At 59.8% G+C, this 26,893-nt stretch overlaps 4 protein-coding genes across 9 annotated transcripts; 3 read left to right on the top strand and 1 right to left on the bottom strand.

The window, feature by feature from the left end:
* The first annotated feature begins 119 nt into the window (after nt 1-119).
* Nucleotides 120-9,533, top strand: HDGF (heparin binding growth factor). Of its 4 annotated transcripts, none has more exons than XM_086694057.1 (6): nt 120-471; nt 6,322-6,398; nt 6,526-6,664; nt 7,331-7,516; nt 7,774-7,997; nt 8,179-9,533. In XM_086694057.1, the coding sequence occupies exons 1-6, from the start codon at nt 385-387 to the stop codon at nt 8,183-8,185; spliced, it is 720 nt and encodes a 239-aa protein (XP_086550183.1). In that variant the 5' UTR covers nt 120-384; the 3' UTR covers nt 8,186-9,533. The 4 variants fall into 4 exon arrangements, with proteins under 4 accessions (XP_086550183.1, XP_086550184.1, XP_086550185.1 ...); XM_086694058.1 differs by lacking the exon at nt 120-471 and adding an exon at nt 662-813; XM_086694059.1 differs by lacking the exon at nt 120-471 and adding an exon at nt 1,296-1,436.
* An 805-nt stretch (nt 9,534-10,338) lies between these two features.
* MRPL24 (mitochondrial ribosomal protein L24) lies at nt 10,339-14,291 on the top strand. 2 transcript variants are annotated; one of them, XM_086694061.1, is made up of 6 exons: nt 10,339-10,360; nt 12,569-12,811; nt 12,888-12,983; nt 13,190-13,293; nt 13,565-13,695; nt 13,795-14,291. In XM_086694061.1, exons 2-6 carry the CDS (start codon nt 12,629-12,631, stop codon nt 13,929-13,931), a joined length of 651 nt encoding a protein of 216 aa, XP_086550187.1. In that variant the 5' UTR covers nt 10,339-10,360; nt 12,569-12,628; the 3' UTR covers nt 13,932-14,291. The 2 variants fall into 2 exon arrangements, with proteins under 2 accessions (XP_086550187.1, XP_025771069.1); XM_025915284.2 differs by lacking the exon at nt 10,339-10,360 and adding an exon at nt 10,409-10,493.
* METTL25B (methyltransferase like 25B) lies at nt 14,245-21,066 on the bottom strand. Of its 2 annotated transcripts, none has more exons than XM_086694055.1 (8): nt 20,763-21,066; nt 17,742-17,866; nt 17,454-17,646; nt 16,968-17,030; nt 16,569-16,712; nt 15,639-16,120; nt 14,878-15,062; nt 14,245-14,502 (listed from the first exon to the last, which is right to left on the bottom strand). In XM_086694055.1, the coding sequence occupies exons 1-8, from the start codon at nt 20,871-20,873 to the stop codon at nt 14,381-14,383; spliced, it is 1,425 nt and encodes a 474-aa protein (XP_086550181.1). In that variant the 5' UTR covers nt 20,874-21,066; the 3' UTR covers nt 14,245-14,380. The 2 variants fall into 2 exon arrangements, with proteins under 2 accessions (XP_086550181.1, XP_086550182.1); XM_086694056.1 differs by having other exon boundaries at nt 20,251-21,061.
* Nucleotides 21,067-21,281: 215 nt separating this feature from the next.
* Nucleotides 21,282-26,350, top strand: ISG20L2 (interferon stimulated exonuclease gene 20 like 2). Its single transcript, XM_025915261.2, has 4 exons — nt 21,282-21,437; nt 21,968-22,816; nt 24,603-24,803; nt 25,502-26,350. Exons 2-4 carry the CDS (start codon nt 22,085-22,087, stop codon nt 25,613-25,615), a joined length of 1,047 nt encoding a protein of 348 aa, XP_025771046.1. The 5' UTR covers nt 21,282-21,437; nt 21,968-22,084; the 3' UTR covers nt 25,616-26,350.
* Nucleotides 26,351-26,893: the final 543 nt, after the last annotated feature.

The following is a 26,893-nucleotide window of genomic DNA, read 5'->3' as shown; positions in this document are numbered from 1 at the left end:
GGGTTGGGCGTCGGGCCGCGGCAGGCCCGGGGCGCCGAGCGCCGCGCGCATCGAACCGGCGCGGGAGGGGGAGGGGAGCGGGGGAGGAGGGGGAGGGGGCCGGCGGGGGAGGAGGAAGAGGCCTCGCGCCGAGGAGGGAGCAATTGAATTTCAAACACAAACAACCGCACGAGCGCGCAGCACCGCGCCGCCGCATCCGCGCCCGCCCCGTCCGAGCGGCGCGGGCGCACAGCCGTGGCCGCGCCGGAGCTGGGGCCGGGGGCCGCCATCGAGGCGGGGGCCGCTCGAGGGCCGGAGCGCAGCGGCGCCGCCACCGCCGCGCGCGCAAACTTGGGCTCACGCTCGCCGGCGCGGCGCGGAGCCCGGGGCGCCCGGAGCCCCGCCATGTCGCGCTCCAACCGGCAGAAGGAGTACAAGTGCGGGGACCTGGTGTTCGCCAAGATGAAGGGCTACCCGCACTGGCCGGCCCGGGTGAGCAGCGCGGCCCGCCGCCCCGGCCCCGGGCTGGGTTGCGTAACACTCGGGAGGACGCGGGCGCCGCGCGCGGAGGGGCGCGGGCGGGGGGCGGCCGAGTCCCCGGCTCGCTGCGAGCGCCTCCTCGCCCCCCGCCGGTTACATAATGGTGGGGGCGGGGGCCCCGGCGAGCGCGGCGTCCGCGCGGGCCCCCCCTCCCCCCGAGCGCGGCGGCGCGGGGCGCGCGGCCTGGGCTGGGGCCGTCGGGAACCCCTCCCGGGCGCCCCGGCACCCGCTTAGAGACCCCCCGCTGCCCTCCCCGATCGCTGCCCCCGCTCAGACCCTGCTAGGAGCGAGAAGGTAGCGGGAGGGTCCCACCCGGGGAGGGATCTGCGGAGGCGGAGTTCGCTTCTGGAAAACTTTGGTTTGGGGCGGCCGCGAGAGGTCTGAAGTTGGGAGGGTCGAGGAATGTTTGGGGGCGGCGTGAGAGGGGATCTACTTGGCTCGGAAATTAGTTGCCAGAACCCTTCGCTGCTCAGCCCCACAAAAATAGCCCTCCATATGCTGCCAGCTCAAACTGGGGGCTGAGGGTGGCAGGGCCCCTTGGAGGCCGGCAGGTCCAGTCCAGGCTGCCCGTTCCTGGAGGTGGGGGGGGCCCCAGCTGCTTCTCCCCTTAGATAGGAGCCTCCCGCCGCAACGGCCCAGTGTGCCATGTGGTTGACTGAGCCCGCCAACTTGAGGGCCTGCCCCCCCCCCCCCCCCACCCCAGCACCTGGCCAGGTGGGAGGGTGGGGCCCAGAAGCCCAACCTGCTGTGTTCCTCAGGTTTCCCCTAAGGACTGGGACAGCTCAAGGAGGGAAGGAGGGAGGGGAGGTTGTTGGAGGAGTTTGGGGGTGTTACAGGGGGCAGCGCCTCTGGCAACTTCCAAGTTGGTCTGGAGAGGCCTTTGCAGTTGGGTGCAGTCGTGACCCTGTGCCCTGGAGGTAGGACTCTGGGCAGTGAAATAGGGCCGAGGGCAGTGGGAGGAGGGAGCTTTCTAAGCCAGGGGGCCAAGTGCGGAACTGCTTCCAGGCTTTAGGTTACGGTTCTCCACGTGAGTCTGTGTCTTTATCTGGCCCGACCCTGCCTGGAGCCTGGGAAGTTGCCCCAGGCTCTGCCGGGATCTGTTCAGAGGGCCAGGCCAACTTTGGGGCCACTCAGAAAACCCAGGAGTCCCTTCCTCACCCTGTACCCTCTTCGAGGAGTATGCTTAACCCCATATGCTTTGAGCTCCCTGTTCCCTGAAACTTCTAGATGTCCGGACACTGGAATGGAAATGAGGGGCTCTCTCCGCTTCCAGGGCCTTCTAAGTGCCTGGCCTGGGGGTTAGGGGGGTTGTGAGGAAGCAGCCGCAGACAGCCTTGAGTGTGTGTTGGGGTATGTGGCCTGTGAGCACTTGTGTACTTTACTCTGTACCTTTGATCCGTCCGGCTTCTTGGCCCAGATGCCAAGGCCCTGTTGGGCAGGGCAAGAACTGAACCCAGGTCTCTGCTGTGGCTCCTACGTCCTGGGGGGGGGGGGGGCGGTGGGACAAAGTCTGGAGGTTGGGCCAGGCCCCAGGGAAGCCGTGCAGCTGGAATGTGGGTTGCAGGGAACTCCTTCTGGATCAGGAAAGAGAAAACAGTGAGGGGGACGCAGACGGGCCCACATTGGCTCCTATGAGGTAGACCTTCCAGGTTTCTGGTGGCCTTTAGGGTGAGGCCGCCCTTGGGACTGGGGATGCCATTTAGTCTTGTCTTCATCCTTCCTCGGTCTCCAGGACAGAAGGGCGGGACCAGGGGGCAGTGCCTTCCTGTTGAGGCCTGGACCTTTTAGATAGAGCGAGGCTTGGGGAGGGGAGGTCAGAGATAGGGAGGGTGCCACCCTCTGCCTGTGTTCCAGCTTTCGATTGTGACATCTGGGGATCGGTGCACCCAAGGCTCTTATCTCCCACATAGATCCTTCTGGGATACCAAAAGAGCTGACAAATCTGGGTCTCCTCTCCATGCGTGGATGCTGTCTTAGCCCCTAGAGGGGCAGAGTGAAGGGGCCTGGCCTTTCCTGAGACCAAAGAGGAGTAAGGGGGCCTCGTGGATGGCCAGGTGGAGGCCGCTGAGTGGGTTTTCCTTCCTCAGCCCCTGCTCCTGGGGAGGACGGCTGACTGGGTGGGACTGGAGAGCCCAGCCAGCCGGAGGGGCCACGTGGTAGGCAAGACCTGTCCCGATTGCAGTGCCACACAACATCTTAACCTTCTCCTTCCCCTCTTCCTTCGGCTTGACTTCTTGGGGGGAATCTCCAAGCACTTAACTAACCTTCAAGACTCTGGGATTCCCCCCCACCCCCCCAGGTTCCTTCCTCCTCTCTCTGCTTCCTGTTTCACAATCCCAGAAAACCTGAGCAGCCACAGGGCCTCACCCAGCTTTCCTCCCTCCCCCACGTCCAGGCACCACCTTCTCTTTTCTGCCTCTTGGGCTTGCCACACTTTCCCGGCCCCAACTGTCTCCTGCCCCAGATTTTCCGGTTCCTGGGTCAGGCCGGGCTCGGCTCTGGGTGTGGTGGTCAGAACCCTGGCTGGCAGTCAGTGTGGCCTTAGCCTTCCCTGCTGTCTTCCTACGTGTGGACAGGCGGTCCCCGACTTGGCTTTGGTCCGAGACTGGGGAGAGGTGTTCAGTCTCCTCCCCCATTCCTCACCTGGGGTCCCTCATCAGGCTTCAGCTGGTGGCCATGAGCCCTGGGGGCGGGGGGGGGGGGGGGCAGCTTTTCCTGCCCTCGGGTCTGTCTGATGGAGCCAGGCACGTGCAGAGGGTTGGGCCTGGAGTGGATGGGCCCCCCCGCCTGGGAGAATTAACTTGCCTGGATTTCTGGAATGGCTGAGAAGTAGCAGACCCCCCTCCCCCGTTGACCAGTAGAGGGGGTGCGGCAGGGTCCCTAGCACTGGTCCGGCCCCACCCTGCCCGTTTACCCTTGACTCACTTGTTGTGAGTCACGGTCTGGATATAAAGGCACCGCCTGGGACACATATGTCTGTATTGGGGGTACAGGCCTCTCTTGAGACCTCACGTCCTCCATACGCAGGAAAGAACTGCCCTTCACTTTGAAACGCAAGAAACGAGGTTTCCTTTGTAGCTTGAAGGATGGAAGGGACTTTTCCCCTTTTTGAGGTGAGGGGTTGAGGATTCCACTGAGTGAAAACAGCCCACTTGTCCTGAGGCTTCCCACACAGGTACCACCGTCAAGGTGAGGCCGGGAGCAGGGTGACCCTTTTGGGGTCGAAGGCCCCTGGCTTCCCTCTGAACTCCATACCCACCCTTTATTTGGCTAGAAGTCAGCAGGGCGGGTGTATCTGGCGTGTGGTTCTATTTTTAATTCTCATCCATTCTTTTGTTTCTCCTCCGCCCCTGAGGCTGGGCAGCTGGTGGCCTCCTGGGTCCCCTGTCACACCGCTCAGCTGCCTGGGAGTTCACTTTACATGGGAAAGCCCTGTGGGGCAGCGCTTTGAGGGCTGTGCTCCTGGAGAGAGCTTCCTGTCCCCTCCTGTCTGACCCTTCCTTCACCCCACCCCCTCTCCTGAGCGTCAGTTTCTTCCCTTTCACCCTTCTTGCGCCTTGAGGCCCTGTCTCAGGTGTGAGCCCCGAGCACGAGGTTCCCTGTTGCACCCCCAGGAAGGCCCTCTTGCCCCCCACCTCTGCCCTGGGTCCTGGGGTCGAGATGGGTGGAGAAGAGGCCTAGGGGAGGGTTCGTGCTATTGTGCACGTCTCCTGGGACCTCTAAGCCCTGGAGTCTCTCTTTTTTTTTTTTTTTGCCTCGCCCCCCTCTGAGAGGAGGGTGGGGAGCCAGCTGGTCACAAGACCCAGGTGTCCTGGCCGAAGACTGGCTCCTCCTCCTCCCGCACCCCAGGCCTGGCTTCCCGAGAAGGGCCTGGGCCCTCCAGCGCTAGCTGCGGTTTCCAGCAGGCCGGGGACCCAGGTGCCAGACTCCAGGCTCAGGGGTGGGGGTGGGGGGTGGGGTGTGTTCGTGTCCCCTCCTCCCCAATCCAGAGTGGGGGGAGGGGTGGTCACATTCCTGGTTGCTGAGTGGCCCCGGGGGCGGGGTGGGTTGTCATGGCGATGGGGATCCTGTTTGTGGGGGGGGGAACTGCGTGCCTTTCCACCCCCTGCTATCACACCCCAATCTCCTTGGTCATGGGGAGGGCCCAGTTGGTGCTGGGCTTTCCTGAGGGGAGGGGCTGGACTTCTGTCCCCAGAGGCCACAGGGCGAGGGGGGAGGTGCCCAGGAACCTGAAGACTCCGTGCCTGGAGCCCGGTGCCCCTCCGTTCCCTGCCCGGGGCTCCGCCCCCTCCTGGGTGTGTCTCCGCGCCTTCTCGGCACCCCGCCTCCCTGTGTCCCCAGGCCCCCAGGTCAGACACTGTGTCCCAGTCCTGGTGGTGTTAATCGATGCCTCAGGCTGTCTGTCTCTGTCCTAAATGCGCGTGGGGCCCCAGTCAACATGGCCACCTGGCCCGTGTCCGGCGGGAAGCCAGGCAGCCGAGGCGGCTGCTGCAAGTGTTGCTGGGAGTTGTAGTCCCCCCACCCCCAGCTCGCTTGGCCTGGGCTCTCCTGGCCTGATCTGGGGAGGCTGTTGGGGCCACTGCCTGTGCGTTTCCTCTGACCCCAGATCTCTGCACCTTTCCCTCCTCGTGCCCCCAGGACGTGGCAGGAGACCAACTCTGGGACCCTCACTAACTTATGCCGTTTGGGGGGGGGACCTCAATTTCCTCATCTGTAAATTGAGAGTGTCTGACTATATCAAGAGGCTTTCCAAAGTGTTCCCCAGAAGCTTTTGGGGTTGCTCCCTGGGGGGGGGGGTTGTTGAATAGGCAGCCCCTTGGTCTTGCGCCTCCACGGTAACCAGAGCAGTGGCCTTTATCTGTCTCGTGGATTCATTCAGCAGATCTTCCCGTGAGCCTGCTGTTTGCTAGGCACCTGCTGTCCGGTCTCGGGGCAGATGCAGGCCAGATGCAGGCCAGAGAGCACATGGGCGTTGCTCAGATGTTGATGTAGGTAACCATGGCACTGGTCCTCCGAAGGAGAGGTGCTGAGGCTTCTGTGGGGAGCCAGCTGGGCCAGGAGGGGTGGGGGCGCCCTCCGGAGGAAGCCATGCGGGGCTGCGGTTGGAGGGCTCGCCAAGAGTTAGTGAGTGTGGGAGAGCAGAGACCAGGGTGGCCACAGCAGAGAGGGGGAGGGCAGCCAGTGGCCAAGGAGGAGAGCTAGTGCACGTGGGGCAAACCGCATTCAATCCCTGTGTCTTGAGTTCTGTGACTCTCTCCGTTTACAGATGAGGAAACTGAGGTAGAAGGCAGTTCAGTAAGTTGCCCAAGGCAACAGATATCAGTGGGAGCCCTGGGAGTATGGCCGCCTCAGGAAGAGGTGTACGGGGGGGGGGGGGGGGGGGGGGACTCTGATCACGAGCAGACTTGGGAAGGTCTCAGCGGGGTGAAGTGCTGCGCTTGGAAGGCCACTCTGGCTGCCCTGGGGCCAGTGCGTTGTAGGCAGGCTGCAGTCCCGTGAGGGTGGAGGCTGAGAGCCCGGGGGAAGAGGTGACCACCGGCGCTGGCCGGGACGTGGGCTTGTGGGCAGGTGGAACCGTGCCGTCGGGCTTGAGGAGAGGAGGCCAACTCCAGGTTTCTGCTGGGCCTGCTGTCTGACTTTGAACAAAGTGCCACCTCTAAAAAGGGTTCAGAAGCCACCTCGGTGACGTCTTGGGCCCCTCTCCGTCGGCTTTTACACAGATATGTCCTGGAGGCCAACCTCGGCCCCAAGTTGTGACCTTAGGACTCCGCTCACACTCAACTTTCCTCATCTTGTTCCCAGATTGACGAGATGCCCGAGGCCGCCGTGAAGTCGACAGCCAACAAGTACCAAGTCTTTTTTTTCGGGACCCATGAGACGTGAGTGAGGGGCCAGAGGTGGGGAGGGCCATGGGCAGAGCGCCGTGGGCCACAGGTGGTGTCGGCGCCCCTTCCCCGCGGCTCAGGCAGGGAGGGCTCCAGAGCACAGTCTCCCCTCTCTCCCCAGGGCATTCCTGGGTCCCAAAGACCTCTTCCCTTACGAAGAGTCCAAGGAGAAGTTTGGCAAGCCCAACAAGAGGAAAGGGTTCAGCGAGGGGCTGTGGGAGATCGAGAACAACCCTACTGTCAAGGCCTCGGGCTACCAGGTGAGCAGCCAGCGGCCCCAAAGACCCCCTGGAAAGCAGGTGTGGCCGCCGGCTCATTTGGAACCCGGGCCCACACGGGATGCTTAGCTTTCAGGACTGAGAAACCAGGCCTTTCGGGGGGGGGGGGGGGCAGGAGCTCCTGGGGTGGGGGTGGGGGGCCCTGCAGGAGGGGCTGGGGTTGGGGGAGGTGTGTGGTATCACTGTGCTATTTAGACAGTGGCCTGGGGGGCAAGGACAGGACAGAGGCGGTAAGTGGGGACAGCCCTTTAAGGGACCTGGTGTGAGTGTAGGACTTGGCCTTAACTCTTTCCACGAAGGCTTCCAGGAGGAGGTGCTCGTGAGCCGGGCAGGATGAGGCGGGAGGGTGGGGGGCGGGGGTCGGCGGGGAAAGGGTCCCAGCTCCCTTTGGGAGAAGTTGACCCGAGGTTTTGCCTCCTGCTCCAGCCCTCCCCCCTCCTGCACAGAGCCCTGCCTGCCCGGCCAGTGGGTTTAGCCCGGGGCTAATCCGACAGAGGTGGGTCTCAAATCACTCGTGAGACTGGGCACCTGGGGCGGGGGCGGGGGCGAGGCGGGAGAAGGAAGGAGTGAGTGGCCGAGGGCGGGTCTGGGGAGGGGCCCCCACAGGCCACGCAGGTGCCACTCAGCCTCTGCTGTCTCTGCGCGCAGTCTGCCCCCAAGAAGAGCTCTGTGGATGAGCCCGAGCCCGAGCCCGAAGCCACGGAGGGTGATGGCGACAAGAAGGGGAGTGCAGAGGGTAGCAGCGACGAGGAAGGGAAGCTGGTCATCGATGAGCCGGCCAAGGAGAAGAACGAGAAGGGGGCGCTGAAGAGGAGAGCAGGGGACCTGCTGGAGGTAACTGATCCCCGCCTGGGTCCCAGGGAAGCCAGCTGCTACTCCAGAGACCCTGCAGTCTGGGGTGGACCAGCCCGTAGTCTGGGGGTCCCTTGCCAAGAAGCTGGGGCACAGGAGACCCTTCAGCGGCAGAGGCCTGGGGAAGGGGGTTGTGGGTATGTCAAGGGAAGAGCCTCTGTGGAAGAGGGGCACAGGTGGGTGGCTGGCACCCCCACTCCTTGGCCTCAGCCCGCCTCGTCTCTGCCAACCCTACCTAGGACTCCCCAAAACGTCCCAAGGAGACAGAAGACCCCGAAGGGGAGGAGAAGGAAGTAGCCCCCTTGGAGGCTGAGAGGCCCCTCCCTGTGGAGGTGGAGAAGAACCGTACCCCCTCTGAGCCCGGCTCTGGCCGGGGGCTTCCTCAGGAGGAAGATGAGGAGTTAGAGGAGGAAGAGGCTGCCAAGGAAGATTCTGAGGCCCCAGGCATCAGAGATCGTGAGAGGTGAGGGAGCCCCCTGCTCTGAGGCAGCTGGGCTTGGGGGTTGACCAGCCACCTGTGGAGGAGGAGGGGGGTCCTGCCACGGAGGCAGGGTGGGCTCTCCCAGGACGTGGACACTGGCTGGGGTGTGGCCAGCCCAAGGCCACACCCATAACCCTTCTCCCCTCCAACCCTCCCCCCGCAGCCTGTAGCCACCAATGTTTCAAGAGGAGCCCCTGCCCCGTTCCTGCTGCTGTCTGGGTGCTACTGGGGAAACTGGCCATGGCCTGCAAACTGGGAACCCCACCCCGCCCCACCCTCCTCTGCCACTTAACTCTCCCCACTCCAAGCCCAGCCCCTGGAGATTGACCTGGATGGGGCAGGCCACCTGGCCCTTGCCTCCAGATCCCCACGCCCCTGTGATCTGAGTCAGGGCCATGTGTTCTGCTTCGTGGGCTGCAATGAGGCCATTGTGTCCCTCCCTGCCTGGAGCCGTTTCCCAGGGTATCTGTTGGGGCCTGGACTGGTGGTTTCCACCTCCTGACACCTTCCTGCCCCCCCCCCCCCACCCCAGCATTCTGGACCTCTGGATTAGCTGGCATTGGGGGTAGGACTGGAAGGGATGGAGAATAAAACAGCAGGGTAGGCTTCTGGGCCTGAGAGGGGCGATCTTCAAGTAGGGGTGGGGGGTCGGCAGGAAGATGGCATCTTTGTGCGCTTCTGTCCCCTCCTCCTGTACCTGTTCTCTCAGCCCCCTAGATTCAGGGGAAGTGGGACAGCTTGTAGGGGAGGGGCTCCCTTCCATAAACCCTTGATGATGGGCAACATTCAACCTTCCTTTTGCTGACCCCAGGAGTTCTGGGAGTCATAGATGATCGTCAGAAGATTTGGGGGCTTCCAAGTTGTTGGGCCGAGGACCTGAGGTCCAGAGGGTTGGCTTCACCCAGCTAGGGTGGGAGCATTGAGGAGCGTCTGTCCACCTCTGATCTCTGGCCAGAGATAGGATGCCCTGGGGAGACCCCTTAGCTGCCCTTTTCCCTCTCCCCACAGTGCTCAAGGCCATCCTACAGTCACATATGTCACCCAGACATAAAGGAAAAGACACATTTTTTAGGAGATGTTTTTAATAAAAGAAAATTACAAAAAAAAATTTTAAAGATCCCTATCCCTTTGTGTGCCACCCCCACCCCCGGCTCCTTCCCCTCTCTTGCCCCCACTTATGAGGTGCACTGGGAGGCTTCCCTTCTATTTGGGGTTTGATGACTTTTCTTTTTGTAGCTGGGGCTTTGGTGTTCCTTCTGGTGTCCGTTCCCATCACGTCCCTCACCTGGTCTCCTCAGCGTTGTCACCAGATCTGAAACCCACTGGGAGGACAGGGGAATAAGTGCCCTTGCCCAGCCTCTGTAGCAGCCTCTATGCCTCTCTCCCGTCTCCTGTCTCCCCCCCACCCCCACCCCCCCTTGGGCTCTGATGAAAAATTGCTGACTGTAGCTTTGGGACTTTAGCTCTGAAAACCGTAGACGATTTCAGTTCTAGGAAAATAAAACCCGTTGATTACTACATTGGATTTTGACTGATTCTTTGGGTGGGCGGCCGGTGGGGGGGGGGGGGGTTGGCCATTTCCAGGCCCCCTTCCCAGACGGAGGAAGTGGTGCCAGCCTCCTTTCTCAGGTTGAGAGACAGGAGGGCAACACCCAGGAATGCGCTGCTCCCAGCAGCCGCCGCTGAACCACCGTCTGCCCTGCTCCCACCTGGGAAGCCTTAAAGGCCTGCACGAGAAGTGCAGTGTGCGTGCTGACCATCCGGCCGCAGCCCCTGGCCGCCACGGAGGGGGGAGGGGCTGCTGTGTTGCTGAGCTTAGGAGCTGGGGATGCCCGCCACCCTCCGCTGGTGGGGAAGGGCCCGGAGGCTGGTAGCGTGGAACGGCCCGCCACCCCGAGTTGCGCGCAGCGGCTGGACCAGGTCATCGCAGGTGCCTCCCACAGCTGACATTTTGTGACTAGCCCATCGACCGGCAGTGGAAGGGCCGACGTGTCATTCCTTTCTGCAGAAAACCCAGGACAGTTTCTTAGTGTGCCCCGGTCCCCTGCTGCAGACGGGCGCGCGGGCAGAGGACTGGCCGCAGCCCAGCCTAGAAAGGGAAGCCCTCTGCTTTGAACAGGAAGCCACAATCCCCTAGAAAATGGAGCCCTCCTCTCTGAGAACTACGGTTCCCAGCGGCCTCCACGCAGAGCGTGCGCAAAGACGCGCCGAGCGCCGCACCTATCCTGCCCTGCCTTCAACTCCCGACGTGCTTCTTGGTGTTCCTTGCTTTCCTACCCGACCAAATTTCCTGTTTCCAGCTCGCTCCGTAGCGGTGGACTACAACTTCCGGCTTTCAGAGCGAGGTTGGTTTGAGCGTCCCCTCTGCATTCAGACTACATTTCCCAGAAAGCCGAGGGACGAGGGCGAAGGGCGCATGTGCGGACGCCGCTGGGGGGCGGGGGGGCACGGCAGCGTGGGGCGAGGCGCGAAGCGGAGGTGAGCGTTGAGTGCCCGGTGGTGGTGGCCGCCCTGGACTCGCCCGGGATTGCTCTGCTCCGGCGGCTTGGAGCGGATGGGTGGTGAAGACTGTTGGAACCGGGGCCCGGGCCACGCCGCGGAAGCCCCCCCGGGGACAGCCCCTGCAGGGTGTGCGGGAGAGGAGGGCAGGGCCTAGGGGCTGGCTTCTGGGGGTCTCCTCCCGGAGCTGCAGACCTAGAGTGGCCGACGCCTGGCCTTTTGCAGCGACCCCGCTGGCGTCCTGGGGCCGAACGCTGGCCCTGCTCCTGTGCAGCTGCGAACTAGAGCAGGCCCTGTAGCCCGCAGCGCCCGGTTTCCTCGTCTGGGGAACGAACCTTGGGGTACCCGCACCTGTCAGCTTCCCTCCCAGGGCGGCGGGAAGATCAGACGCTAGTAATCCGTGAGGCTCCTCGCACTAAGGCTGTCACCTAACTATGCTCCTAAGCATTTGTTGAATCTGCACGGGAACATCGAGGCCAACGCTAATTAAAGATAACATAGGCACTTTCTTTTTCACATTGAGAAGTATAAAGAAGAAAACTCCGAAGGTTCAGATAAACCAGTCCCCACCCCCCCAGCCCCGCCAGGGCGCATAGTGGGAAAATGTAAACAAAGGTCGTGGGGAAGGAGCAAGATGGACAGTCACTGCTCCCCCAGATAGTGCCCTTGCTCCAGCCAAGTACTTTGGCTGTTTCCTGTTGCCTTCGCATGAATATTTAAGCCTGTGCCACAACATGTATTTTTTAATTTGGCCAAAAGTCATAATACGATTCGCATTATTCTGTACTTTGTTTTGATAAAATATTAAACGTAGTTTGAATGACTCCAACAACCCTGTAAAGTTTTCAGGATGACGACACAAGCTTGTAAGCTAGGTTGCCTTGGATCATAGAGTAAGGTAGTGGAACAGGGACTAGAACCCACAGCTCTTTATGCCATTAGAGTGCACTTTATTTGTACTTTTTTTTTTTTGAGCAGGAGGCAAAAGGTTTTATTAGAGTATAAGATTAGAAAGTAAGAATAGTAGGAAAGCTCTCTTTACAGAGAGGGAGCATTCGAAGGTGAATCCCCCACTTTATTTGTACTTTGAAGTTAGACTCTGTTCTTGGTTCTAAAATAGAATTAAAGATGCCCTCCTTAATCCTTTTCTGTAGCGCATGATGCAAGAAAACAGCACGGCACCCGGCAGGTAGTAAGTGCTCAGTAAATTGAAGCACTCATGGGGCGCCTGGGTGACTCAGTCCGTTGAGCATCTGACTCTTGATTTCAGCTCAGGTCACGATCTCAGAGTCCTTGGATTGAGCCCCCGCATCGGGCTCCGTGCTGAGTGTGGGGCCTGCTGGGGATTCTCTCTCCCTCGGCCCCCCTCCCCTGCTTGCTGTCTCTTAAAAAAATAAGTAAAAATGGAAGCACTTAACTATTTTTGCCCTCCATTCTCTCACCACCCCAACCGATTTAGTCCATCATCCAAAATTGGGAGGCTTAGAAAATATACTTATTTGGGAAATGTAGGACTTGGTAATCCTAAAGTCTGCTTCTGGGGCCCTTTCCTTTGGAAAAGAAGCTGCCTTAGGGAGGAGGAGTGGTTATTTCCTGACTGAGTTCAGGAATTGTGAGTGGCATAGGGACATTTTAGTACTGTTTTTTAATCTCTGCTGTTTTTCCTTGGAAATGCCTGCCCCTTGGCCTTGTGCCTCTTTTTTGTCCCATTTACCTGTGTTTTTCCTATCCCACTGTTCCTGCATCGACCTAGTAACTGTTTATTAAGTATCTACTGTGCGCCAAGCCCTGTTTGGGTCTACTCGATTCAGGGGTGACTAGATCGCGTGGTCCCTGGCCTCTTTCTGGACTTTGAAGTCAGACGTTGTGGGCTTGAATGTCAGTTCTCTCACGTAGTAGCTTTATAACCGCCGGCAAGTCACTGAGCCTGTTTCCTCATCCGTGAAGTGAAGATAGCATCTTGTGAGGACTCCGTGAGATGAGATCCCTTGAGCAAGGGACTAAGTGTTTAAAAAAATGTTCTTTGCCCGCTTGTTTCTTTCTGTCTCCTTCAGAGCTGACGAGGAAGGTTTCTGGATCCTCCCTGGCCAGGGGATTTCTCACAGCCTCCAGCCATGCGTCTCTCTGCCCTACTGGCCTTGGCATCCAAGGTCACTCTGCCCCGCGACTACCGCTATGGGATGAGCCGCCCAGGCTCTCTTGCAGACAAGAGGAAGAACCCTCCGGGGACCAGGCGGCGCCGGGTGGCCGTGGAGCCCGTCTCGGATGAAGAATGGCATCTGTTCTGTGGGGACAGGGTGAGCCTTGGATGAGGTGGAGTGGTGGGGGGGCTGGGTGAGGGCCCCCCTCCCTGACCCTCCTGTCTTCCTGCAGGTGGAGGTCCTAGAAGGCAAGGATGCTGGGAAGCAAGGCAAAGTGGTCCAAGTCATCCGGCAGCGCAACTGGGTGGTCCTGGAGGGACTGAACACGGTGAGTGAAGATGGGGCGCTCAGGGGTGCTCAGGAAGCCTGTCCCCTCTGTCACCGCATTCGGAGCAGCCTAGGGAGGCAGGAGACGAGCTGCAGGGACAGTGAGACAGCTGACGTTGTTTTCCAGCTTGGGCTGAACGCCCCGAGCCGCGGTGGGCGAGCCCCCTTTCACACCCCCGGTTCTCATATCCCCCCTCTTTTGGACAGCACTACCGTTATGTGGGCAAGACCGTGGATTCCCGGGGAACCATGATCCCCAGCGAAGCACCCCTGCTCCACCGCCAGGTCAAACTCGTGGATCCCGTGGACAGGCAAGCACGTGGGGCTCTGGTCAGAGGGCTGCCCGCCCTGCGAGTGTGCATCAGTGTTGATCCCGTTTCTACAAAAGGAATGGTGGGTTGGAGGTTCTGGAGATTGAAAGGGGCCATCCCTCTCGTGGACGTGACCCCTGTGGGTCACCCCCAATACAGACATAGCAGCAGCAAGATGGTGACCTTCATGTTTTCAGCCGTTGACTTTTTGGGGCGGCACGTAGCCGGAAGACGTGGTTCCCAGGCTGGGTTCACCTCTTCTGTCCACTAGGAAACCCACTGACGTGGAGTGGAGATTCACGGAGGCAGGAGAGCGGGTGCGTGTCTCCACAAGATCAGGAAGAATCATCCCCAAACCTGAGTTTCCCAGAGCTGATGGCATCGTCCCTGAAACCTGGACTGGTGAGGCTGGGTGAGGGGCAGGAAGACGGGGACAGGGGGTGGTGGGAGGAGAGGGAGGGAGGGGATTTCCCACCCATCTTCTTTCCTCTGGCTCAATAGATGGCCCCAAAGACACATCAGTGGAAGATGCTCTAGAAAGAACCTACGTGCCCCGTTTAAAGACACTGGAGGAGGAGGTGATGGAGGCGATGGGGATCCAGGAGACGCGGAGACACAAGAAAGTCTATTGGTACTGATCCTGGGAATCAGCTGGAGATCAGCTTCCCCCCTCCTTGTCTTAGCCTCGAAGGTCCAGGCCACCTCTCCTTCAGACACCAAGAGAGAGCCAGGAGTTCCCCCACACGCGTCTGCTAGATCGGCACCTTAACCCAGCGCACCTGTTTCTGGGACTGAAGGAAGGGGCATCTGTCCTTACGTTGTGACAGCCTGGGTGGAAGTTAGGCAGCCTCCACAGGGACAGGGCCTGCGGGTTCTGGGAGACCCGTGAGTAACGAGATGCTACCCGTCAGGGAGGCTGGCGGGAGCAGGGGTGGAAAAATAGAAGTGGCAGAGAAATAAAGATTTCATTTATTTAATAAATTAAAAATAAACTTTTACATAGTATTATGTTAACATGGGGAGGGAGAGGCCAGGGTTGCAGGAAGCTAGGAGGCTGGTCCTCTGGGTGAACTCCAGATGGAGTTCGTCAGCTGTCTTCAGTTTCCAGAAGAGAGAAGGCCTCACCCAGGGGACTCTTGGTGGCCACCAGAACTAGGTTCCTGGGCGACAGTTCAGGACTAAAGATGGGCAGGAGCTCAGCATGGAAGCCTGGAAGAAAGGCAGGGCTACTCAGGGAGGAATCACGAACTCAGCTGTTCCCTGCCAGGCCTGTGGGCACAGACCCTTTCCCTGTGCGGGGGGGGGCCTGAGGTGTCTAAGAGACCCAGTTCTCTACCAGGAATATGGGTACCCCAGACACCGACCCCACCCCTGGGGTGGTTCTTGCTTAAAACGCAAGATGGGAGAGGAGCCCGACTTAGCAGGAATGTGCGTGGACAAATCTCCCACCCCACTGGTACCCGAAGCAGCTAGTCTGAGTCCCACCGCGGGGCTGGGGGGCTGGGGCCGGAGGGAGGAGCCTCAGAGCTCCAGCCCCCCCCCCCGCCCCCCCAGCCCCCGGTCCTTGCTGTGGGCCACCCTCACCCTGCTCCTGAAGGCAGAGCAGCCGGTCCAGCAGAATCAGTGTCTCCACCAGCGGGGCCAGGAGCAGGGCCAGGCTGAAGAAGGCCACCACTCGGTTCTCCTGGGCCTGGTGGGCCCGAAGGGCAGCCAGGTTCAGTGGCAGCTGGGGATCCAGCCCCACCCGCCGCAGCCCCCGCTGCACGTATCTGTGGGGTCAGCCACAGACCACGCTCAGTTTGGCTTCAGGAGCCTCCCCTCCCACCCAGACTGGACGCTCCCGATCTGATGGCAGCTTTGCTGGGTTTGCCACCCTAGTATGCATTTTCCTAAGTTTCCCTGGCCGGGAACTGTCTGTCCAGCAGCAGATTGGTCCCCAAGTTTATCATCTATACAATGATCTGACCATAGTTTTAGCACTTAAAGACCTGGACGGTCCCCTGACAAAAGAGTGACAACTCGGTTCTAAAAGAATTCTGAGAAGCTGTCCGGTCAGACTTCAAAATCAACTCCCTGGGCACATTTAGATCTTCTTTTGTTTGTGGTTTGGTTTTTTTTTGAGGGGAGGGGCAGAGGGAGATAGAACCTCAAGCAGGCTTCTGCCCACGACAGAGATCATGATGCGCGTGAGCGGAAATCAAGAGCCGGATGCCTAAACTAACTGAGCCCCCCCCCCCCCCCGACGCCCCATAGATCTTTCGTTCACACTAACAAGTGAGGATGGGAGGGAAATCAGACCTTCAGTCCGTGATGCCCGTCCCCCTCCCCACCCCCCCCAGCCTCACTCTTCGATCTTGAGCTCGTGGACCCTGGGGATCCCTTGCACGCCTGGCCGTCGAAGCTCGGGCCGGGCGCCCCGGATGACCGTCTCCAGTGCTGCCCGATAGCAGTGGGTGCGGAGCCCCGGGCCCGCTCTCTGTAGCCGCTCGGCGTAGTCCTCCAAGGCGTGGCAGGCCCCCTCCCGCAGCCTGTAGGGCAGCTCAGAGCCACGAAGCCCCGCCACCCACTGACTCAGTGGGTAGCCGCCAGGCTCACTCAACTTCATGTAGCAGCAGCCCACCGAGGCCAGGGCCACCACCTCGGGGCAGGAGAAGTGCCTCAGCAAGGCGACGCTCAGGTCCCCGCAGGCGTGGAGGCCCGTCAGCAGCAGGCGGGCCCCCCGCGGAGGCAAGGGCTCCAGGGGAAGCAGGAGCTCCTCGCACAGGGCCGTGGGCTCTACCCACCTAACCACGTGGTGTGGGGAGTGGCGAGGGCCGGCCCGGGTCACCTGTGGAGGCAGGACGGAACAGAGGCAGGTGGGAAGTCTGCTGTCCCTGTGCCCCCTCCGGCCACAGGAAGGGAGTGTCCCCTGCGCTCCTTCCCAAAGAGGGAGAGCACCGCGGGACGGGGGAGCTGGGTGAACTCTGGGGCCCATCACCATCAACTGCAAACCTCGTCTGTGAGTCCCGGTTCCCCTCTGTCACGAGCCTAACGAACACCTGACCGGCCGCTCCACAGGTGGCTGGGAGAAGCGCACGTCAGGGTGGAAAGCACTTTGTAACCAGAAAGTGCTTTTACGGTATGAGGAGGTTTGGGTGACGGGGGCCCCTCAAAGGGGTAGCAGGATTGGGGATCACGCCGTCAATCCCGGAAACAGAAAGGAGTCGGCCTTGGTGCCCAACGCCTGCCAAGCGGGCCTCGTCCCGCAGCCCCGGCTGCACGAAAAGCTGGCCGACCTGTGGGCTCCTCTTCTCCTCCTTCTCCAGGGCCTGCAGGAGCTCCCGGTCCAGGCGCTGGGCTCTCTCCACCAGCCTCCGATCGCCTTCGATGCTCTTCACTGTCAGCCCCAGCCCCAGGGACATGAATCGGGAGAGATGGCCCTGGAGTCACGACAGGGAGGGTGGAGACGGTCCCGTCCAGCGGCCTGTCTGCTGTCAGCCTCCCTAGCAGTGACCTGGACGCCTGGGTCCCGGGCCCCCAGGAGGCTCAAGTCCTGCCCTGCCTAGTTCCACCACTGCCCAGCGCCTGCTTCCCTGGGCCTGCAGCCTGACGACCTGCCTCCAGCTCTCCGTCCCCACGACTCAAACAACGAAACACCCAGACCTGAGACCCAGAATGTTAAGGGTCTGACTCACCTGGCCTGAGCCTATATCCACGACCTGGGTGCAGCCCGTGAGGTCACTCAGTTTCTTCACCAACTACAAGAGGAGGGAACAAAGCTCTCCCGGCCACTGGGTGTTGGCTCCCAGGGCAAACACCCCCAACGGGGGCGGAGGCGCCGCAGAGGGCACAGGAAGAGGGCAGGGGAGCCACGAACACGAGATAGAGAAACCGAAAGGGAGGTGCTGACCCCAGGCTCAGCCTCCTCTCCTTGCTCCTCTCAGTGTGAACAAGGAGGAGAGCGCTGCTATGAAGCCCTGAGCAGACTGCGGAGGCGGAAAATAGGAAGACCTCGGTTCAGACGCAGCCACCAACCTACCCGTCGAGAGGGCGGACGCACAAAATACCCGGCATCCAGACCATGCCTGCCAAGGCTGGTCCCGCGGGCCGTGCAAAGTGCCCACCTCCTGGCCACCCACAGCCTTAAGGGGCCCTCCCGCCCCTCCAGCCCGCCATCTCACCTCTCCCAGCCTCCGGATCTCATGCTGCTTCTTGGGCCTGACGTGTTTCCGGAACGGGGCTGTCAGGCGGGAGCTCTGGCTGGGGTTCTCCAGGAACTCTGAGGGGGTCTGAAACCCAGGTGTCCGGGTAAAGGCCAGGGCACGGGCTGTGGACTTCAGGGCCAGCAGGGTGAGTGGCCACACCGACCCGTACCTGCGATAGGCCAGCCCGGGCCCCCAGTGAATAGCTCCATCGCGTCCTGACAGTGACACCCGGGCCCCCCGGCACGGGGCCCCGCTTGCCCCTACCTGACCACTTCTCCTTCCCCAGGCATCCCCAGCAGCTGTGCGGCCAGCTGTGGTGGGTTCAGTCCATCCAGCGCCTCCCGCCACGACCAAGGCAGTGTGCCCCACAGGTTGTCTGTGAAGAACTCCTGCGGGAGGAGGGAGGAGGCAGGAGGGGGGCGGTCAGTAGGCCGCCGCCCTCCCCGCCCTCCCCCGTCCTCGACGAAGGGCCACTGGCTGCGGCCAGCAGGCGCCTCCTACTCCTGCGAGTCACCTCTCCTCTGAAGCCTGCTCCTGCCTCCCCTTTCCTCGGAGCCCAGATGGCATCCTGGACGCCTCTCTTGCAGCAGCGTCCCTACTCACGGATGTGTCCGCTTTCTCTACTCAGCTGCGCTTAAGGGCAAGGATGGCGTCTTCGCTCCGGCATCTGCGCCACCACAGTGACTGACCTGTGTGGTATTAGTACATCACCGCTTGATAATCTACCATTGTTACCCGAGCAGCTGGGTGGCTCAGCCAGTTAAGCGTCTGACTCTTGATTCTGGCTCAGGTCACGGGAGCTCTGGGCTGACAGCGTGCAGCCTGCTTGGGAGCCTCTCTCTCTGCCCTCCCCTGCTTGTGCTCTCTCTCAAAAAAAAAACAACTTAAAAAAAACAAAAAAATCTACCACGGGCCACCTGGGTGGCTCAGCGGTTAAGCATCTGACTTCGGCTCAGATGATCTCATGGTTGGGGAGCTCAAGCCCCGTGTCGGGCTCTCTGCTTCAGATCCTCCGTCCCCCTCTCTCTCTGCCCCTACCCCGCTCCTGTTTTCTCCCCTTCTCTCTCTCTCTCAAAAATAAACACATTAAAAAAGTAATCTACCATTATACGCATCACACACTTTATATGCCAGATGTTATCCCAGGGTGTTTTTATTTGTTCGTTTGTTCAACACAAATTCTGGAGCTGTGGTTACGCACCAAGCTCTAGTCTAGGCTCAGAGGACACAACAATGAACCCGACAAGATTCTTGCTCTCGCAGAGTTTCCATAAAAAAAATAATTTCAGGTAACGTCAAGTGCCACAGAGACGATCAAACACTAATGAAAACGGTAACACAACGGAGCTTGAGAGAGTACGGACGGAACACTGGTCTGGGGAGCTTGCGAAATGGGTGAGGAGGGTCAAAAAATACAAACTTCCAGTTGTGAAAATAAATAAATCATGGAGACGTAATGTACATCAAAGCGACCACAGCTAACGATGATGGACTGCATACTTGCAAGTTGATGACAGCACACCTGAGAAGTTCTCCTCACAATAAAGGTAACTTGAGAGGTGAAAGGTGTTTCACTACACTTACCATGGTGATCATTTTGCAACACAAATATCAAATCACTGTGTTATACCCCCAATACAAAGTTACATTATCAATTATACCTCGATAAAAAAAAAAACTCAGGTCGTAGCAAACACTCATAAGATATTTTAATATGCCAGGCACTGTCCCAAGCATTTTCCATGTATTAATGCATTGAATCTTCAAACAACCCTATGAGATAAGTACTATTTTTACTTGGCATTTTCCAGAGAAGGAAACTGACACACAGCTGTTAAGTAACTTGCCCAAGTCAAAAAGCTAGTAAGCAGCAGAGCTGGAATCTGAAACCAACTGGACTCCAGTTCTTGCCCTTAATCACTGTTTTCTTTCGCCTTCCTGTGGAGGAAAAGCATTCCAGGCTGACCAGTAAGTGCAAAGGCCCAGAGGCCTGCCATATTTACAGAGCAGAAATCAGGCCAGTATAGGTGTAGTAGAGTCAATGTGGGAGAGGACAAATGTGCTAGCCTTCAAAAGGCAGCAGGGGACAGATCATGTAGCACTTTTTCGATAATGGTAAGGAGTTAAGATTTCATCAAAGCACCTGGGAAGCAAGGCAGTGTCTCGATCAGATTTACGTGTTTTTCAAGTAAACTTGACACCAACGTGAGGCTCCAACTTACTACTCCAAGATCAAGAGTGTAGCAAACTCTACGGACTGAGCCAGCCAGGTGCCCTGATCAAACTTACGTTTTTAAAAAATTTATTTTGAGAGAGACTGCATGTGCATACCTGGGTCGGGGTGGGGAGGGACAGAGAGGGACGGAGAGAGATTCCAAAGCAGGCTCAGCGCTGTCAGCACAGAGCCTGACTCCGGATCCCCTCCCACCAACTATGAGATCATGAGTTAGCCACTCAACTGACTGAGCCACCCAGGCGCCCGGGATTCCCAGTTTACGAGGATCAAGCTGCTTTATGAAGAAGTGGTTATGGAGAGTAAGTGAACACAGAGATCAGTTAGGAAGGAGTCCAGGAGAGAGATGATGGTGGCTTGGCCCAGGGTGGTAGCAATGGAGGTGGAAACAAAGGGTGAATTTAGTATCTGTTCTGGAGGTAGAGGCAACAGGACGCTTTGAAGAACTGGACTCTTGATCAATGAAAGCAAGAGTTGAATCAATAATGGCTTCTGGGCTTGGAGGGGCTGAACGATTCAGTGGATGCTGTTGCCACTTACACATCATCTCACTCATTCTTCATAACGATCCTTCAGACAGGGATCCCTATTACAGCTGAGAAACAGGTGGCAGGAAGTTCTTAATAATGCCTCCATCTAACACAGTAAAGGAGGCAGTCAAGCCGGTCTGATTCCAAAGCTGTGGCTGTCCAGTAGGCTACTAAACCAGGACTTTATGCAAAGCTCGGATCAATGAACACGTGTGTTCCTGAACACCTCACAGGTTCCTGGGGAAGCTCAACGAGCTGCAGCGTGGCTCTGTTGTTCACGCATTTTATTTTGGACTTGGGAAAGTTAGAGAAACCAGCGAGATACCAGAAATATTAATACGTATGTCAACTCAAAAACCGGGAGGGAGTAACCCCAGTTTTAACCCTTTCTTGTACAGACCACAGACCGAAACCCATAGAAAAAAAGAGAGTAGAAGCCACCTCTCCAGGTTCTGCCCCTGCCACGGGCACCCAGCCAACCGCACAACCGGCAGCACCCCGCCCACACCCCTGTGGCCTCACGATGATGTAGGCGTCCAGGATGGGACGGTAGCGCGCCAGCACACGGGTGAGGTTCACCGCCAGCTGCCTCCTCTCCTCGTGAGAGAGGCCGCGGGCGGAGACGCCCGGCATCCCGGGGTCCAGCTGGTGGCGTCAGGAGCGAGAACGAGCCGAGCGGGTAGCCAGGGTCAGTGCCCCGCGGGGGTCTGCGGCTGGGGCGGAAGACGGAATGCGTCCCCTGACGTCACAGGTCGCGACGTTCCCCAGCGCCAAGCGGGCGGCGTCGCGCACACGTGGGGTAAGTTGGGGCGGGGCGCCGCGCACTACGTCACAGAGGCGTGGCGCGGCGCCCAGGCCCGCCCTTCCCCGCGCACTTCCCTCCTCCCCCGGAAGTGGGGGCGGTACCTCCCCCGGGGCTCGGCCTCCCTGCCTTCGAGTTGTACCTCCACGGGGCTAGAGGGGCCGGGGAGCGCATCCCGCCCCCGCCGCCCCCGACGCCGCCGCCGCCGCCGCTGCCGCTGCCCACGCGCTCGGAGTCCCTGGCCTCGCTCCCGGAGGCGGGGGCGCTGCGGGCGCGTGCGCGTCGGCCCCCGGCGCGGTCCAACCCGCGAGCCTGCCGGCCCGGGCCTCGCCGGCGCGCGCCGACTTCCGCCTCCGGTTCCGGGCGCTTTCGCTCTAAGCTGGGCCGGCGAGGAGGTAGGTGTGGGCGCGGGGGGTCGCTCTCGGTGGCTGGGACCCCCGGCGTGCTCGCCGACGTAGGGGGCCCTAAGCCTCGGTTCACCCAGCGGGTGTGTGTGGTCAGAGGGCCTTTGTCGGGAGAAGGACCGGCGTGAGACGCGTGTGGTGGTCCCCCGCCTGGAGCCGCGCGGGGATGCCTGGGTAATCCAGAGGCCCTCGCGGGCGGATGGTACAGCTCCACTGTTCTGGCTTTCCAGACGCAGAGTTCGAGGTGGTTGGCCCTACAGCCCCCTCCGGGTGCGAACGAGACTGAGCTCTTGGGAGGGGAAGTGGCCTTCTCAAGACGCTGTGGCTGGTGAATTGTGGGGCCGCGCTAGAACCGAAGCTTCCTGGCGCAGACCGTGCCCCTGACATTATTTCACATTACAGATTCGTACCTGTTCTGGGCGGTCGCTCTGATGTCTTTCCAGCTTTAAGTCGTCCGGAGATGGGTCTTACTGTTTCACGGGGCCTATGGGCTCCGTTGTCAGGATTACTCTCTTCCCCAGGGTGTCCTACAGACCTCCAGACGTTGGCCTGTGGGATTCAGCAGAAGATGAGGCCTCTATCTTCCTGTCGTCAGTAAGCCGCTCCTCGCAAGTGCTCTCCCGCCGTCCACTGTCCTCATGTCTACCTTACTCCTCAATTTGGATTTCGGTGAACCTCCCCCCAAAAAGGCATTAGAGGGGAATGCCAAGCACCGAAAATTTGTCAAGAAGAGGAGGTTCTTGGAACGGAGAGGTTTTCTGAATAAGAAGAACCAGCACCCTAGCAAGGTGCCTAAGCTGCACCCAGACCCTCCGAAGAAAGGGGAAGCTCCTAGGGTGGATGGCACTTGGAAGGTCTCTCCCCTTCCAAAGAAGAAGACCGCCGCCTCCAGCAGCGGACCAGAGCAGTCCCTGGACAGGAAAGCTGCGGTGCCTTGGCTGACCCCTGCCCCTTCACAGAAGGCTGGGTCTGTCGTGGCCAAAGTAGACTTGCTGGGGGAGTTCCAGAGTGCTCTTCCAAAGACTAGGAGCCACCCAGCTCGCTCCCAGAAGAAGGGCCCCCAGAAGAACCCTACTCAGAAAAACGCCCCACAGAACTCCACCCAATCTCGTTTGGAGAATAAATGCTCCGGAGCGTCGCAGAAGACACCAGGGAAAATGGTGGCGATTGACTGCGAGATGGTGGGCACAGGACCCAAGGGGCACGTCAGTTCCTTGGCTCGATGTAGCATCGTCAACTACCACGGAGATGTGCTTTATGATGAGTACGTCCTCCCCCCCTGCCACATCGTGGACTACCGGACCAGATGGAGTGGCATCCGGAAGCAGCACATGGTGAATGCCACACCCTTCAAGGTCGCTCGGAGCCAGGTGAGAGGCTTGGGGTCCGATGGTAGTGGCGAGGCCGGTGGGCTGAGGTCCGCGTCATTTTTTCAGCAAAGGATGTCACTCTAGGAAGGCGCCAGAGGATGGGGAGGAGGGAAGGAGGGAGTGGATCGCCGCGGAAAGAGGGCTTCCTGCTGGGGCAGAGCGGTGGGAGTCCAGAAAGCTACAGTTAGCTGGTGGAGGGAACTTGGTTGGCTGAGACTGTTCGCTTTCCGGTCGAATCCTTGTCTGGGGAACTGGGAATCCGTACAGAGAAGTAACCACTGAGGGACAGAGCCCCAGGCACGGATGGCGGAGAGGGGGGGAGGGGGAAACGCTCCATGTCTTCGGGGAGAGTGGGGAGGGCTTCCTGCCTAGCGTGGGAGGTGCTGGCGGTTTTGGTGGGAGCAGGGGTGACTCGCGTACCTGGGTCGGGTGTGCCGAAGCGACAGCTGCGACAGACGACACAGGGCTGTCGTGTTGGGTTCTCACCTCGCTCGCTGAGCAAGCCTCCTCACCGGCCGCAGGGAGCTCCACAGAGGGACGGGAAAAGGAAGGTGAACCTGAGGTGAAGAAGAGGAAGCCAGCTGGTCGTGGGAGGCCTCCAGAGGGCGCTCTTGGTCCACTTCTCTGCCACTTCAACCCCCTGCTCTTTGCTTTCTCTAGACACTCTGTGTTCCGCTGGCGTTCTTCATGCGCCTGCAGTCAGTTGGAGGCGGTTCAGCAGAGGGGAGGGGGCTGGATCTTAGAAAGAACCCGAGAGGAGTTGAGCCTGCGCACCAGGGCACCCCTGAGCCGCGCTTGGGAGAGGCGGAAGGTGGGGAGGGTGTGGCGGGGCGCAGAGTGCCCTTAGGAGCCCGCACCTGCCTGGCTCGTGGCGCTCCCGCGGGGCTCTTGTCCTAAAGTGATCCCCCAGCGCTCAGGCCGGGCCGAGAGCCCCGTTCACAGGGTCTGCCGCTTCCAGGGCTTCCTGCCGGCCGTGTCCCAGTCAGGGCGCTTTAGTTCTTGTTCACAACCTGTTCGGGACCCATCGGGGGAACGGCCTTCAGAGCTGGTGGCGTATTCTTTGGTTGTCCTCGTTGCCGGTTTGCCCTCACGCTTTAAGATCCTGCGGTGGCGAGAAGGTCTTTGCTTCTGAGGCTCACGGGAATAAGGTTCCAGGGCAGCTGGTGAGTGAGTGGGGAGAGCTGAAGGCCGGGGGTTGGCGCACGCGGACTCAGTCTGCAAGAGGTTCTGAAGCTTTTGTAGCTCGTAGGGCCTTCCAGAGTCGGATGGAAACCGTAGACCCTCCCCGCCCCCCCCCAAAAAAAAACCCCATGTACGTAACTTTGTGTACAATTTGGGGCTTCTGTCACCTCCCTGGAGCCCATCTCTGACCCCATCTGTCCAAGCCTCCTGTCTCAGGCCAGCATATGGTAGGGGTCAAAGGTCTTCACGTAGCGAGCCAGAACCGACCTGGATAGTTACGTGAGCATCTCAGGCCTGAGTGTGATTTGGGACGGAGGCAAATCGGTCTGTCGCTGGAATGGAAGTTAGAAGATAAGGAGCCGTTGGGGGTGTAAGTCCGGACGGGGTTACCGTCATCGTGCGGCGGGGTCGTCTTGGGTGGTAGCTGCTTTCACCTCGGGGCGTGGAGCTGGGCCTCGGGTGGAAGAAGCCTGGTGGGAGAGGGCGTTTCAAGGATGAGCCAGGTGAGCACTTGGAGAAAAGGGCCTAGAAGGACCCATGGCCACGTTGGGCTTGTAGGGGCTTTGCCACCTCCTCGCCAGCGCCGCCTCTGTTCCTGTTTCAGATCTTGAAGATCCTCACAGGGAAGATAGTGGTGGGGCATGCCATCCACAACGACTTCAAAGCCCTTCAGTACTCGCACCCCAAGTCTCTCACCCGCGACACCTCCCACATCCCGCCCCTCAACCGGAAGGCCGAGTGCCCAGAGAACGCCACCGTGTCCCTCAAGTGTCTCACGAAGAAGCTTCTGAACCGGGACATCCAGGTAGTGTCTCCCCAGTGCAGCCAGGCCCGTGGCTTGGACGCTGGGGGCGCCCTCCGTGCGGCCTTGCTCCAGGCTCTGGCCCCAGAATTGCTCTGATTGTAGAGAGGTGTGGGCGGGCTGCTCTGATGGGAAGAGCTTTGGACCAAGGGGCCCGGTAGACTCTCCATCTGTACGTGGGGTGACAGCTCCCGTCCCAGAGCATCACAGAGGGTGCTCGGGACAGGGAAGAGCCTTCAGGTGGGTGCAAAGCCCTAACTGAGAAGAGAGGAAGAGAGGAGAGCACGTGGTGGTGTCCAGAAGTCCGCAGAGTGGGTGCCGGGACCCCCTGCGTGGTCTACGCGTCTGCACTCAGAGGAGGGCGGCCTGCCTGGCCGGAGGAGGAGGGGCCACGCGTCGCGTAGAGCGTGGTTAGGCACTGGGGAAGCTGGAAGATTCGGAAGGCCTGGCGGCCATCTGGTGCGTTGTGCTGGCCGGGCGTAGACTGACGAGCACCTGCGTCCACAGGAAGGGCTGAGCCATTAGGGTGGGAGTGGAGCCTCTGAGATGGGGTGGGGACTAGACCCCACCGGAGTTCGGCCTTCGCAGCCCACAGACTCTGCAGAAGCACCTGCACCCCGGGGGCCACGGAGAGCCAGTTGGGAAGGAAAGCCGTAGTCTCTCTCTGTGGCTTCACGTTCTTCTCTTCCTCCGGCGTCCAGGTTGGGAAAAGCGGGCATTCCTCCGTGGAAGACGCTCAGGCCACCATGGAGCTGTACAAGTTGGTTGAAGTCGAGTGGGAACAGCACCTGGCCCAGAATCCCCCAAAGGACTAGCGGCCGCGGAGGCGCCGGTGACGAGAGGTGGAGAGCAGCACCGTGCCCGGGAGGACCGGGCAGCAGGACTGGGCAGCGGCCCGTCTCGCTGCCCCAACCGGGAGAGACCGGCTCCACCCCAGACTTAGTATTCATTGAAATTTCACCTCCGGTGTCGTGTCGTGTCTGGTTGAGAATCCCGCGGAGGGAGGAAGCCTCCGTGTCAGGACCAGCCCTGGACTGTTTCCCTCCTAAATGGTGCTACCTGCGGGTCCCAGGTGCTTGGCTCCAGGCGGGCCTTTTGACTTCGAGGGGCGGGGCATACTGGGAACCGTTTCCCAGACTGCCTTATCACTAGGGTGGCCGCATGTCCGTTTTATGCCTTTGGTCCTCGCGTAAATAGCAGTGCCCTGTTTCGCGGTCAGAAGCGCGCTGGTTGGCTGGTCACACCGCGTGTCACAGACTCTGCCCTTGGCCTTGTCTGCATCGGAGACATAGCGCCCGTCCTTAGGGGAGCCATCCCTGGTGAGGTTCAGTTCTTACGGGCAGGAGAGTGGGACTTGGAGATCCATTTTTCTGATTTGGGAAAAGCAACGTCTCTCCTAAAGTGTTAGAGGATTTATTTAATTTAGATCCCACTTGGTAGGTTAAAAAAGAACTTAAAGTGTTTTCATGGTTTTTAGTCTTTTACTTCATTAAAACAAGCCGTGAAGGACTCAAATTATTCCCTTGATAAATTTTTATAATGGAAAAACACTCGTGTGCTGTTTTCTTTTTCAGTTTACGCTAAAAAGCTCTGTCACCAGGTGGGGCGCCCACCTGGCTCGAGTTGTTAGAGCGTGCAAGTCTAGATCTCGGGATTGGGAGTTCAGGCCCCACGTTGGGCGTAGAGCCTATTTGAAAAAAGTCTCTGTGACAAGGTCTCACAGGGCTGTGATTCTGTGAGGGGTCCAGGATCTCTGTGGACGGCGCTAACTGGGCCCTTTTTGGCCAGAAGTCACCAGGAAGCACCGACTAAGCCCTCTTGTGTGGCCCGTGTGCTCTGGTGCCCGGTCCCCACCCCTACCATGAATCGAGCACGCCTGCAGCGGTGCCCCAAGCCACGCAGACACCTTCACACACGGGTGTGTGACCAGTAGAGCAATTCAGGGTGGGCACGCGGGAGGGACGGAGCAGGGGCGGGAGGGTGCTGGGTGACGCCAGCCTGGTCGGTCCTGCCAGCGCTTCCTCGGTGGCACACGCCCTCCTGGGAAGGTGAGTCACGGGTCTGACCTCGTGTCTGGGATTGCTTTGTGCACA

The sequence above is a fragment of the Puma concolor genome, chromosome E4 (genome assembly GCF_028749965.1).
Source record: "Puma concolor isolate L17-30 chromosome E4, mPumCon1.1.hap2, whole genome shotgun sequence".
In the NCBI taxonomy this organism is placed as follows: domain Eukaryota; kingdom Metazoa; phylum Chordata; class Mammalia; order Carnivora; family Felidae; genus Puma; species Puma concolor.
The sequence above is the reverse complement of the archived record's forward strand: the minus strand, read 5'-3'. Positions and strand labels throughout refer to the sequence as shown.